Source organism: Falco punctatus (genome assembly GCF_963210335.1).
Source record: "Falco punctatus genome assembly, chromosome: 1".
NCBI lineage: Eukaryota > Metazoa > Chordata > Aves > Falconiformes > Falconidae > Falco > Falco punctatus.
Window position 1 is genome coordinate 109,451,868 of NC_137580.1, and position 13,478 is coordinate 109,465,345.

At 43.5% G+C, this 13,478-nt stretch overlaps 1 protein-coding gene across 10 annotated transcripts in view; it reads right to left on the minus strand.

The window, feature by feature from the left end:
* The window catches only part of TRIM37 (tripartite motif containing 37), a 30,937-nt gene that overhangs the window by 1,413 nt on the left and 16,046 nt on the right, over nt 1–13,478 (minus strand). For 3 of the 10 annotated variants that reach the window (XM_080382744.1, XM_080382747.1, XM_080382745.1), the window contains exons 13-24: nt 12,845–13,024; nt 11,982–12,096; nt 11,546–11,758; nt 11,020–11,156; nt 10,218–10,315; nt 8,585–8,785; nt 6,183–6,494; nt 4,360–4,488; nt 3,205–3,391; nt 2,390–2,508; nt 1,883–1,972; nt 589–702 (exon numbers count right to left, since the gene is read on the minus strand). In XM_080382744.1, coding sequence (XP_080238870.1) covers nt 589–702; nt 1,883–1,972; nt 2,390–2,508; nt 3,205–3,391; nt 4,360–4,488; nt 6,183–6,494; nt 8,585–8,785; nt 10,218–10,315; nt 11,020–11,156; nt 11,546–11,758; nt 11,982–12,096; nt 12,845–13,024 — 1,895 coding nt within the window. Of the gene's footprint in view, nt 1–576; nt 742–1,882; nt 1,973–2,389; nt 2,509–3,204; nt 3,392–4,359; nt 4,489–6,182; nt 6,495–8,584; nt 8,786–10,217; nt 10,316–11,019; nt 11,157–11,545; nt 11,759–11,981; nt 12,097–12,844; nt 13,025–13,478 lie in introns of all 10 variants that reach the window. The other 7 variants (XM_080382741.1, XM_080382746.1, XM_080382743.1 and 4 more) reach the window with 5 other exon arrangements.

Below are 13,478 nucleotides of genomic sequence, written 5' to 3' on the forward strand. Positions count from 1 at the left end.
TCAGCACCTGCTGCAGACATATAGCAAAGCAGCAAACTCCAATTACTGAGACCAGTTGTTAGGCCATGCCGCTAATGCGGTGTGGGAGGCTAATTCAGGCCAGAAGTCAGCCTCACGCAGTGGCAGCGGTCACCTTACAGCTTTTAATGTGATCAGAAGGTTAAAGCTTTTCAAACAAATAGTAGTTTCTGAAACTCCATGGAAGTGCTCAAAGCATATTCCTGCCAATTAAGACGCAAATCCGTGTCTAAGGCAGCGGTTACCTCCCTGAAAGGAGCCTACTTACAGTGCCCATCCTGGGATGCGGGGAGCCCCAGTGCAGGACTAGAGCTACGGGTTTGCCAGCACCTCCCTGGGCGATTCACCTAAACTGACTTCTCAAGGCTAGAAAGAGTTTCCCCCTCCTGTCTCAATCCATTTGTAATTGGAATCCCAAGAGAAGAGTTCCAAATCTTACTGGCACTTGCTTGAGCTTTAATACCTCTGAGCACCCCCGTGATCTCTGCGTTTGCAGCGCTCTGTACTAGCGGGGCTCCGAGGCAGGCTCGCGGGGGTGTGCAGGGAGGGGGCTCTCACCATCAATTCTACCTTCGCCCGAGGACTGGGCAGAGAAGGCGTGGTTAAACCCCTCCGAGGCAGAGGTGGCATCTTCCTGCTCTTCGTTCTCTGTGTCACATTCAATGTCACTGTCACTGCTCATGCCTGGTAGGAGATTAAGGACACGCTTCTGACATACCCCAGCTGCAGAAAAACCAAAAAGCAACCCAAAACGACCCACAAGGCCAAAAAGACGGCAGTAACACCTATGTAGCTTAAGCATTCAACTTTTCCACATGTAACAGTACCAATAGCAAGTACTGAGAGCCAGCAGGAGCATGTTCAGAGCTCAGGGTCTTTCCCAAAGCACCAAGAAACTGGATGGAGCAGCAGGTACCAGCTCTGCAAACAGCCTGGTTTTGCTGTGCAGCTCAGCTGAGGAGCAGTTCCAGCATGCCACCAGCTGAGCGCACTCGGGTGTACACAGCTCCTTCCTGTCCGAGCTGCGCCCTGCCAGGTGCCAGCTGCGCTGTCTGCCTCTGCGATGAGGGCAGGAAATAAAAGTTGTGTTTTTTAACAATTAAGAGGCAGAGTGACCCGTGGAGCAGAGGCACCTACAGACCCTTCAAAGAGCAACACTCTGTCCAAGCCACACATGCAAACCCCACGCTCTTCCTACAAAAATGAACCACAGTTGCTGGTAATCGAGATGACTTCTGTTTTGCGAGACCTTGAGTGTGCACTCAAGGCAGCCAACACTCTCCCTTTTTGTAGGTGCACAGTTCTGTAGGTGACAAAAGGGGTTTGCTCAGTTCCTTTCCTTCCTAAGAGCTGATATTACTAAGAAAAGTAAAGCAGGTGCCAACTCTACTGCAGTTTCTCCTCTGAAAGGGAAAAAACCCCCCTAACACACTAGTATTTGTTTCCTGGGGTTTTTAACAATGAAGTGTTTCAGTTCTTAAAACGTTTTCCTATTGGGCTCTATGCTGTAATAGGAGAACTGCGGGAGCGCATCACAATCACGCTGCAGTGACTAAGAGCAGAAATTCAGTTTTGTCACTGAGAGACCTTCTGTAAATGCCAACTCCTACACAATATTGCACACTGCAGATAGAGATGGATGCTGGCACCTTAATATAGGCTTTGCGCTACAATTCAGTCATTGAAATTCAAATTAGTGCAGGGGTGGAAGGCAGGAGAGTTTTAGCAAGATAAGAAAAAACTCTTCTACGTGGACTTTCAAAAAAAAAAAAAAAGCAATAACATTTTTTTCCAGCACGGAAAGGATGCAGGAAAGGAGGGGGAAAAGTTTCCTCCAAGTCTCTAAGGAAACCGGCTTACGTACCATAATACCCAACAGGAATGAAGTGTTGGAGAGATTCTAGTGCAGATGTGGAGGTAGTTATCAATGTGGCTTGTCCCTGAAGGCAGAAGACTTAAAAGCCAAGGTCACTACTGTTTTAATAAGACAAGAAATCCTTTCCCACTGAGCACCAAAGCAAAGACCCTGAGACATGTCAAGAGGTACAAGAAGCAGCCAGTAGCCCAGAGAAATAGATGGCACCGAGTAACATTATCTGCCCAGTCTTCACCTTCCTGCTGCTCCATGACACCACTATTTCTCCACAGACAGCAGTGCCACAGAGAGGTCCTCTCCACACTGAGATTTATACAATAGCTACCAGATGTGACAGCAAAGTTCAACAGCCATGAAACCAGGTTTTGGAGTTTGACTAGGGTTCTTTTTCTCCCTCTTTTGCTTTCCCCTTCAAGCTACTCCCATTACAGGAATGGATCAGCACAGACAGGAGTGCTGTCACACTGCACTTGCCCTCTACAACACCCCATTTACCTTCCTCTGGCCCTGCAGAAGCACCTTCCGAAAGCATACCCTGCACGTCACCCGTTTCAGAGCTGTTTTCCAGACCACCTGACTGTGCTCCTTCTGTACGACATCCTTTTGAATTTGATCTTAAGAGTTTAGGAGAAATACAAAAAGCCATGTTAGAAATTCAGCTTTAATCCAGCTATGGAAGTAAATCCTTTTAGTGCCACATCTAGTTACATCTAGTTTTACGCATTGTTTCAGGTCTCTGGCATACCCACTTAAGCCCCCAGCTTTGATTGATTGAGAAACACTTAAAGTCTTGAAAAAAACAAAGTTGGAAAAGTTTACCATGAGTATTTTCCAAAAATGGTGACTCTAGTTATTTAGAGAAAAAAATCCAACACCTGAGTGCTCCATTGCACTTTGCTCAGTTAGCCAGCAGAGAGTTATTATGAAATTGCTGAGAGGCAGAGTCACGGTGAAAAATACTGTCTTAAATGAGGAAATCAAAACTGGTGAGATTTAAGTTAGAAGATATTTTGCAAGGAATAGTGGGAAAACAGATGGGCTTGCCTTTCAAATCAAAGTGCCAAGACTACATCCATGGCTGATCAAAATAAAAGAAAAAATAAAAAAAAAGATGAGATGACTTATAACCTAGTTATAAGCCCAAAAATTGATATCCAGAGGGAACGGCAGCAACCAAGCAAACTTCAAAGTAATTTCTCTTCCATGCTACAAGTACCTGGGTTTAGTAGATTAGTATTTTTTTTCCCTAGATCAAGGGAAGGGGGAGGGGGGGAGGAGATAACAAGAAATAAAAAGAATAAAACCCTTACCCTAGAGCACTGACTTTTCTGGTCTTCTCTACAGCAGCTAAGCCATTTAAGCCAGAAACTCCCGCATCAGAATCTGAAGTTTCACAAGGTCTTTCCTCTGGCTTCGGCAGTGCCTCGGAAGCACCGCTGTTAGCCAGGGGCCTGGCAGAGTGATGCCGACTGCTCAGCTTTGAGCTCCCTATGCCACCTGAGAAAAGAGAGAGAGAAACTCAAAGCACATCGAGCCTTATTTCAAAACACTAAACATCCAGTTGCTTTACATCACCAGTCTGGCTCCAAACAAGCCTATGCACAAGTGCATCTTCCTCACCCTCACTCTTAAAACGTCCCATTCTCAAGCCAACCCATGGCACCACACACCATTTGATAGCCACTCCCTAACACACAGGGCTCCCGCTTCAGCTGCCATTTCTGACGGGAGACTCGGCAAGTACTGACGAATTCTTCCCTATCTTACGTAGTTACCTTCTACTCACCTTCTGGTAGCACAGACACCCTCTTCGCTGCCATTTGTCCCCGCTACAGAAGCGAAGCCGCCTGGCTGCAGCAAGGCAGCCTTGCTCATCTCAGACAAGGGTGACAGCAGGCACAAGGTTACAGTTACACCGAGTAATGACTTTACGGTATATTCCATTTCTCACCCAAGCCTTCTGCATCTATTAAGCATTATAAGAAAATAACTGTGACACCCCATTCATTCTGTGAACACTCGAGAGGGGCAAACCACCAATTCCTGTGTTAGGTATCACATTTCATGACCACTTAAGGAAGGGCACTGTAAAACCTGGGAGCAGCAATACCATACCATTCTCTCACCACATGTATCTGGAGTTTTCATGAATTCCCTTTAAGTCAAATCACAACTTAAGCCTGGGTTCATTTTTTCAGATCTGTGATTTTCACTATAAATTTAGCTCCTGAAACATCTTCAGAGAGACTGGAAGTAACATAAATATTTACATTCTGATAAGTCAATGGTGCGGCACTGTTTCACAGCCGATCTGCTGTGAAACAATAACATTAACTAGATCTGAGAAAGGCTCCAGCCAAGTTTCAGGGAAACTTCAGGTGCCAAGTAAAAGCTTTCTTGAAAAGCTTTTGTACCAGAGATGCTAAGATGCGCCCCACCACACAAGTAAAGATGACCCTGTTTACCTTCAGCAGTCTGACTGTCTCCCTTTAAACGCAGACCACTGTCCCCAAGGTCCATAGCTCTTCGTAAAGACAGACTGCCTGCTGCTCCAGAGCGAAGAGGTTTGGGTGAGTTACTTTTCTTACTTGAAGCTGCAAAAATATTTTAAGATGTGACAAACGTTCGGTCAAACTGCTGCAGTCTTCATGCTTGTTCTGAGTGAAGTTAAGCTCCGTATTAGTCTCATTGCTCATTACCTCCCAATCCCACACACAACTCCCATACCCTTCCCGTCAAAGATGTGGGCTACAGGGAACCTTCACTGGCTATGGATGCAGCCAAGACTGCACGAGTCATGTCCACCTGCCTTACACTAAGACATCCTTCAGAGAGCCAGCATCCAGGTTCTTTCAGCCATCCTGGAAGTATAAAAGGTAAGGACAGCCAAACCTGTCCCTTTGGCTCTTAAAGCAATGTCCAAGGTAACAAAGAACCTCAAAAGCAAGAGTGAAAGGCAGGTTATGGGACTCACATGCTTTACCACTTCCCAAATTAACCACTCTGAGTGTGTGTCAGCGTGGATCCTGCTGCAGAAACTCCTCTAGGTGGAGAAATAGAGGAGCAGTAACACTAAGTTCTGTTGCCACCACACCCCACAAAGGCGGGGGATCTAGGCTTCAACAGAAATCACAAGATTGCTCCTGTTTTACAGAGCACAGTCCCTCCCATTCTGATGCAGAACGAAGCGACTGCCCACTGCCTTAGTAACCTTTGAGGACGAGGCATTTGCTAAGGAAAGAGGTGGTATTAAAACCCACACAACACACAAAAGCTGGCACTTCCAATAAAGTGGTTTGATCTTTCTGTGACTTATTCATGGCACAAATTCATGGCTCCAAACATTAACACAACTCTCTTAAATGTGCACCATCACAGAAGAAATTCTCTGCTCTGTGGGAGCAATGAAATGCAAAACAGACCTTTGCTGGAGTTGCAAAAGCCCTGTTTTGCAGGTCAGTGTTGGAATGGATGGAGAACAGAACTATTCTACTGGTTCTTTAGTCCACTCCTGTTTATAATCCATTTCTTGCTCATCTTGCTCATTCAAAATACAAGCAATAACTTGAACCAAAACGCAGAAGACTGGAAAATCATCTCTCCTAGGCAACAGGGAAGTGAGAGAGGGTTAAGCATGACTGCTTTTATTCAGGAGCACAAGCCACAAAGCACTGGCACAGCCTTCGTGCTGGTATCCAAAAGATTCCACACGGGCTCACTAGTGCTGCCACCAGGACTCTGTGGCAGTACTGGAACACACCAACAGACAGGCACCTCTTTGGAAGAGGTGACCTTTTGAAAGGTCAAGTCCCTCCTGAGAGAATTTTGGCTTACTTGAATTTCAGCAAGATTTCAAGTTACTAAAGCACAGCAAGTCTGAATTTTTAACTTTTTTTTTTTTTTTTTTTTTTTTTTTCCACTGACAAGCATCATGAAACATCCTCAAGTTCACGGATGAGCCTGATGCAGAGCTGCTGTCAACAAGAAGTGACCTTCAGCTGGGGTCACTTTGATACCGGATTAAACTTCAGAACATTCTCATTGCATTAGGTGTGTTACCGGTTGTGGAGCAAAAGTCTTGGTGCTTTTACTGAGAAGGGCTGAAACCAGTTTCCGTAACATTTACTGACTCAAAGGCAGTGCAGGTTTTGTTTCTGGATTCTTACAGCTGAACTCGAGTATAAATAACTACAAAAGCTCTATGTCTAGATGCCTGGATATATAAACCAACTATACAGCTGGCATCTGTAAGGCTGACATTTAAATCCCCCCTTTTCTATGCACTTACAATTCCTTATGTAACAACTGGTAACTGAAGATTTTGTCAGTAGTTCCATTCCTATTTCTTGCAGCTTGCTGCAGCTGTCTGTTCCGCAGGCAGCCAGAGCGCCTTGCTCAATGGAGAAGAAGCTGGGTTGTCCATCGCATGAGCCAGCATTGCTGCTCCTCACTTCTGACAGCTGGTTTTTGACATCAGACATTTTGCTTCGGACTTCAGCCATCTGTGTTTTAAGTCTTTTCAGCATCTTCAAGTCAGGTGGCACGCGCCACATTGCCTGGTGTCTCCGCTGATCTCGATCTTTTAGAGAATAGGATGATGCTTTACCAAAGGAAAAGTTGAAGAACACAACAGATAAGTCAAACTGTTCTCAAAACCAGACATCTAACAGCCTGTAAGAATTCTACCCTTTGCCCTGCTATAAAAACGAAGGACAGAGACACATCCTTCTGTACTGGTCCAGCACTGTATTTAGGTTGCCAGTGCTGCACGGTGAGCAGGACAGCAGGTTTTCATTCCCTGCCTGCCATGGAAGGTGGCCCCAAACGTGCCCGCTGGAAGCAGCAAGGCTCGCAGTACTGCTGTGGGAGTTCTGATGGCAAGGGAGCTACTGCTCTGTATTGCCAGACAAGCTTGAGTTCACAAGCCTGGTTATCAGTTTATGTCAAATTTGTTAGTGTTTTTTATAGTATTTGTTAAGTGTGTGTATAAGATGCTCATACCATCAACGTACCACGTTAATGTATAGAGATCAAGGAAATCTGAAACTAGGGAAGGAATTCCCTTAAGTACCTAACACCAGAAGACGATGCTGAGGAGCTAATACCCAAGTAAGCTTACATGCTGCTCACTGGAATTAGATCAACTTTGATGTCTATTTGAAGCCTTATAAATTCTGTAAGTGTTTCACTGCAAATTCCACTGTTCAAGACCCTAAAGTCAAGTGGCTCTCAGAAACCTTCACCTTAGGAGAAGTCTGGCAAACTCCAGACGTAACAGCAGCTTTCTCATTGTTAACTGACTCGAATAAGCTCTGGGAACAGTCAGACCCTAAGGGAAGCTCAGCAGAACAGGTAATTTCAGCTGTAGCCAGTAGCTAGAGATGACCAGGAAGCCGTTTAGCACAACAGGAGAGGTTAATCTTGCTCGAGCAGTACAGCACAAAGTGCAATGCCCTCTCTTAAAGTCCTTTTGTCTAGGCCTTTTTCCAGGTAAAACTGAGCTGACACTGTTCGTCTGCTGCCTCCCCTTTCTGTACTTATGGAAGTGACTTCCATTTTTGGAAATAAGGATGACATTCAGCTGAAAATTCATCTGTTTATGTGACCACATTTAAAAACCTAATCACAAAGGAACAAACAATTTGAGCTAGCTTTTACATTCGGTAACACTAATGTCACTGTTGCAGCAAAAGCAAGGATTTATTTGTAGCAAACGGACCATTATTTCTCTTCTGTTCTACAAAGTCACCAAAATGGTTGTTTCAGAATGACCCGAAATAAGATGTTGAGGTAGTGGGCCAGGTAGCTCCAAATAAGTGTTAATCATGACAAATGTGTTATTGAGCTTGATTTCGTTTTAATTCTTCACTAACAAAACAAGAGAAACTAGCAACCTTCAGTGTCAGCCACGAGTGCCCGAACTGCCAGCTCTCTCGCTTTTGCTGCACATGAAGTTAATTGCCATTTTCGGCTGAAGGGTCCTGAAAGAGTATTTGTGGTTCAGTTTAAGTCTTGAATTATCTAAATACCATCACTATTTTTGGCTCCTGACATTTTGATCCATTTTTAATTCTGCAAGTGCTTACATATGCTTTTCCAGCCTTACTACTACACACATTTTTCTAAATCTAAATGTCTTTTTCACACAAAAGTAAACTCCAGGATTTATTTTCGCATTAGTATCACTGTGCTCCTAGAACTCAGCTTCTGAGTGTACAAACCACATGAAGCAAGAGGCCTAACTGCTTCCTCAGCAGACAGATGTTTTGTGTCGGTTAGTCCTTCAGTACTAACCTCTTCCAGAAAAGGGCCTTTCCTTCACCTCCCACAGTTGTAGTCAAAGAAATTGTGTGAACTGTGCATCTATAGCGCTGCTACACGCATCAGCCAGCCAGTTCAGTCACGGCCCCCAAGAAAAGATAAGACACACCCCCCTGACACACACTTCTGCTTTTAGTCGAGTCATCCGGCGCTCTCAAGCTGAGGCCAACCACTAAGACAACAAACGTTTGTCAGTAAGATGCAGCACACAGAGCACAGGTGAGGATACGACGTCCAGCTCTCAACGAGGACTGCCTGCCACCCTCTTCCCTCCCTCCCCTCCTCAAATCTGCTTCGAACTCTGGGAGTGCATTCTCAGAGACACTCCCAGGTTGGAATTAAACCATCCAACATACGATGTACAGTTACCTCTGTTCTGCAGAAGGGAGGCAGGTGGACGTGGCTGCAGGCCCCAAAGGTTTTCCATACCATTTCTGTCTTTTAGATCCAACAAGTGGATTAAAATTAAGGGATCTATATCTAGCAAACTGCTACTAGATGTTGAGCCTAGGGCACTTCCTCCTCGCCTTGAAGGTCTTCCACTTGCACTGGGGTAGCCATGGCTAGTACCTGAGGGAAGTCACAGAAAGAGAGCATGCATATACGTGACGCAGGTGCTGCATTATTCCCTGGACAAATAAAGAGACAGGGTTCTACAAGCAGATGAGGAATGAAAACATTCCAAGCAACTTAACAAGACACCAGTATTATTTCATGGATTTATGGATTCTGAAAGCAATCAGATACCCTTCTAACTGGAAGGTTAAGCCAAAAAGCACCAGGCGGGGGGGGAGGGGGGGAATATTTCACTTCATACCTTTTATGTAAATCTCTTAATATTAATAAATAGATTGGTAAACGGATCAATACACAAAGCATTTATTCTGAAGACATGCACATCAACTTTCTAGGTGTCATGTGTCCCTCCCCACAATTAGATTAACGAAGGGGGGATTTTCAGTCATGTTCTGCTCTGTGTTACCATGTTCCCATTACATAGTGGCCAAGGCACTCAAAAGATGAAGAGAACACTCAGAGAAAATAGTTAGATCTGTGAGATTAAAATAGTACAGTTTAGAAGAACACCTTTCCAACACAGACAGGTGACACTACTAACATTCAGACTGGAAAACAGCAGAAGCAGGTCAATGCAAAAAGCTCAAGTGAAGAGGTTGTGTCAGCTTTTACAAATGCTCTTAAAAATGACTTTTTAAAAGCTCCAAAATAAATGTTGTTTCTACAGCCACTGTGCCTCTCTCCTCAAAAGGCTATCCTTTTGGAAGGAAACAGACAGGTCCCTCAGCTTCCTAGGTCATAAGAAATTTTCCCAGTTGTTTTGAAACAGCAGCTAAAACCAGGTCTGTCCTTCAAGCACTAGCAGACGTCCACAGCAGCATAAAGCCCACTTCCAGTGAATGCCACTTCAGGTATCTTTGCCAGAAATAAATACACTTGTATTCCATACACATATTTTTCTTTCAGAATCTTAATAACCTATGACTAATTTGGGCTATGATCATCTCCAGGCTGCAAGAAATCTTAAGAGTGCCTTTTCATTACTGCATTTAAACTCCATTTCTGCTAGACTGGTTAAGGATTCTTTACTTCATTCCCTCCACATACTTCAGGTTTTACAGTGCACTAAAACCCAAGTGAATGTGTCACACATTCAGAGGCCACACAGACATCAGTAAAAGTTGCTTGTCAGTCTGCTTTAGACCAGAATGGAAGGGGTTTCAAAGAGGCAGAAAAGCTTCCCTCCAAACTTATGCATCATTTTTAAACAAGCAGATTCAGAAGATTTCCCCCCCATTTTTTTTTTTTATTGAACCAATGAAGTGTTTCTGCTACACTGCAATAATCAGTACAAACCACATGATGCAGCATTTCCAAAAATAGAAATGCCTGCAGAACATGCAGCTTGGTGTTGCTTCCAAGAACAGGGGAAGGAATCCAGCAATGTATCACATACACAGGAATTCTGAAGGCTGTTTTTTCATACCTGATGCTCCAGGAGTAGCAGCAGCTGCTGCATCCTCCATCAGATCTCCTTCCTCCAGCTCCATATTACTGCTATATTCCACATCATTTTCTCCAGACCTTAGGAGTTCATTGGGATGGAAAGAGGAGAACAGAGTTACTAGCTTTTTTCAGCTCTTGTTAAACATGGCACATGCCTTGACAAACACACAAAGTGCTGTAAATAGTATTTTCTGCATTCCAAGCTACACAAACTGAACAAATGAAAGTATGTTAATTAAATGACTGACTCACTAACCAAGAGTCCAAAAGTGCCATACGTATCTAGACTGTAAAATCTGATCCTGCAAACTTCTATATTTGTATGTGTTACAAACATTCTCATGTTTTAATGAAGATTCTAGGATCTGACATAGTCTCAGCTAAAAATCGTAAATGTTCTAGTTTAAGTAGCTGTCCTCATTATCACTCTCCTACTACTATACCCTTCCTAATACCAAACCTCTCTTTCGTTACAGCGCAGAAACAGATTTCTTAATAGTGTTTTCGGAAAGAACCTTCACAGACTATCACTTGTCAAAGACAGAATACAACACTAAAATAAATAGAGACCAGAAAGATAGTAACTAGCTGGCCGAAAAGTCAACGTTTAGCATTAACTGTATCAGTCTGTGCTGTTTCCAGGAGAGGAAGCACCCCTCCCATTGCACTGGAATCCCCCTCACACTGTATGGCGATGTAGCAAATGAATCAGTTCCATTGGAATTAGGATGATTACCCTGGGAGACAAGGTGATGGTCTGAAAGGCATTTTCAGTTACTTACATAGTTTCTTCATCAATATCATTTTCTTCAGTGTTACTAGTTGCTGTCGAACTAGCTGAAGAGCTGCTACCATCAAGGTGGTTCACCTCATCTTCTCCAGCAAGATCTATATCCAAGTCACCATCAGAGAGCTCGTGCTACAGGAAAAACAGAACAAGTCCTTATAAAAAGAAACACCTCAGTGGCACTTTGATGGAGTCACAAAAGCTATGAATAGGAACTCTCTCTCCCAGAGTATCACACTATCACACAGGAGTTCGGAGGGTCTCAAAAGCACAATAAAGGCTGGCGGATTTTTCAGCTGCAACCTGGAAACTTTTTTGTGGTGGGATCCATTAGCTCTGTGCTGGAACATCTCACTAGTGTCATCTCTCACTGCTAACTCTTGAGTGGCTCATCTCCTGTTTCCATACAGATGATAAAAAAAAATATCTACTTCACAATTCAGAATTTCACCTGTTTCTACTACTATCCTATCCTAAAAAGCTACACATAAACAAAGAGGCAGGAAAATGGTAATTCCTACATTGAAGTCTTCATGCTGGATCTTCTCTTCCTCCTCTTCCTTGCTATCTCGCACTAATCCTGGAGTAGCAACACTCTCAAGTAGTACTTCAGTGCTTTGTCCAGATTTCTTTGATCTTGTTTCTGGACCATCGTCATTCTGGGGACTAAGATGAGTGTCTGGAGGTGAAATGCCTCGTGATTTCTGAGTCCGTGAAAGTTCAATCGCAAGCCTCTTAATAGAAGGATACACAAAAGTATATGTAGAAGATGACAATGTAGCACCATCAAATCCAGTAAGTTTGTTGAGTTGCATATATACTATTTTAGTAATGCCAATATTAAACTAACAATAGCAACCCAAATAAACACAATTGTCAAACATGAACACTGTAATCTAAACCAGGTAATTAGTGGTCAGTAAAAGGTGATTTTACACTAATATACCTCCCACTTACTTCTTTCAGGTTATTTATTTGTTGGATGTAACTTGTCTGAGCTGCTTCCAATTGAGCAATGTACCAGTGCTGGTCTCGGCACTTTTGGAAGAAGGTTGGCGAGCGCACCTGGAACCTTCAAAGGGACATTTGAAAAGGTTTTTTGGGTTTGGGTTTTTTTTTTTGTTTGGTTGTTTTGTTTTGGTTTTTGTGGTTCCACCCCACCCCCGCCCCCAATCTAAAGAGTCCTACAGAAGAACATCATACAGCCTGAAATCTAGTGATGAAATAAACTTAACAGACAAGTACTCCTACGCTCAGTACCCTGAACACACCGAACAGGTGCAACAGTAAGTATTTTGTAGGAGAGGCAGCTGTACAAGAGGTGGTTATCTTCACAAACCAACACTAACCAACTGAACATGCTACAAAGTGTGTAATGGGAGCAGGAGTAGGACCACAGGGAGAACATTTGAAGTGGATGGGTAAAGCTTCTGTATTTTGTCATAACGTTGTAATTGCCATTGACAGTATTAGTTCTCTTAAATTACAGGCTTCCTTTATTCCCAAAGTTCCCCTAAAACTACAATTTTTTCTTAAGAGGGGGAGAAAACACTTTTTTCCCTAAATCATTTAGCTACAGATCTCTAACACAGCCTTATTACTGTCAAGTGCAGCTACTTCTCAGAGAAAGAGATGTATTTGAAGTTTCCACAACTCCCTTCAGCACATCTTCTTTAAAGCTTCTGACAGTGAAATCCGTTTATGACAAAACATGTCACAATTATTTTACGTTCAACTACTTAATTAATTCCCGTTTCAGTGGTAGGTGTGATGCTGTGAAATGACAGCAGAAGAGAGCCCCACTGGGTTGTCTCCCTTACCTGAGGATCACAGTGTCATTCTGCCTGTTTAAGTAGCCCTCGTTGGCTAGCAAGTCTAAACGAAAGAATCTGTTGTAACCCCAGCATTCTCCAACTTCAAAATCAGAGGCAAACTCTCGAATTATGTTTTTCGTGGGATCGTTGGTGGACTGGTGAACCATTTCTACACGGTACTCATACCTACACAGGGGAAGATCACAGGTATTAGTAGCAAAATAAAGATGTCAGAATTGCAGAACGCGTCAAGTTTAGAGAACTGTGCTTCCTGGGAGGCTTGCATGCCCAGTTTAAGAGGTGATTCAGTCTGAAAATTGTACTGAACGCTTGCATAAACAGTACAAGGAGGAAGAAAGCAGTAATAGGGAGCAGAGTAGTAAACTAACTTGAGGGTTGAATACTAGGAGACAGATACTCTTACCAGTTGTTGTGGCAGCTAGCTTTTCATCTTGAGAAAGCCACCGAGTAACAACTTTAAAAATACTACCTTTGGGCACGATTCAAAGCTCAATGGACAATAGAAGTCTCACTGTTCTTCTCAGGAGAACTCCACAGCCATTTCTAGCAACACTACAGAACTTCAGGTCATTCTTTGGAAACTTCTGCAGATGCTTTGCCCATAGGAAAAAACCAAACC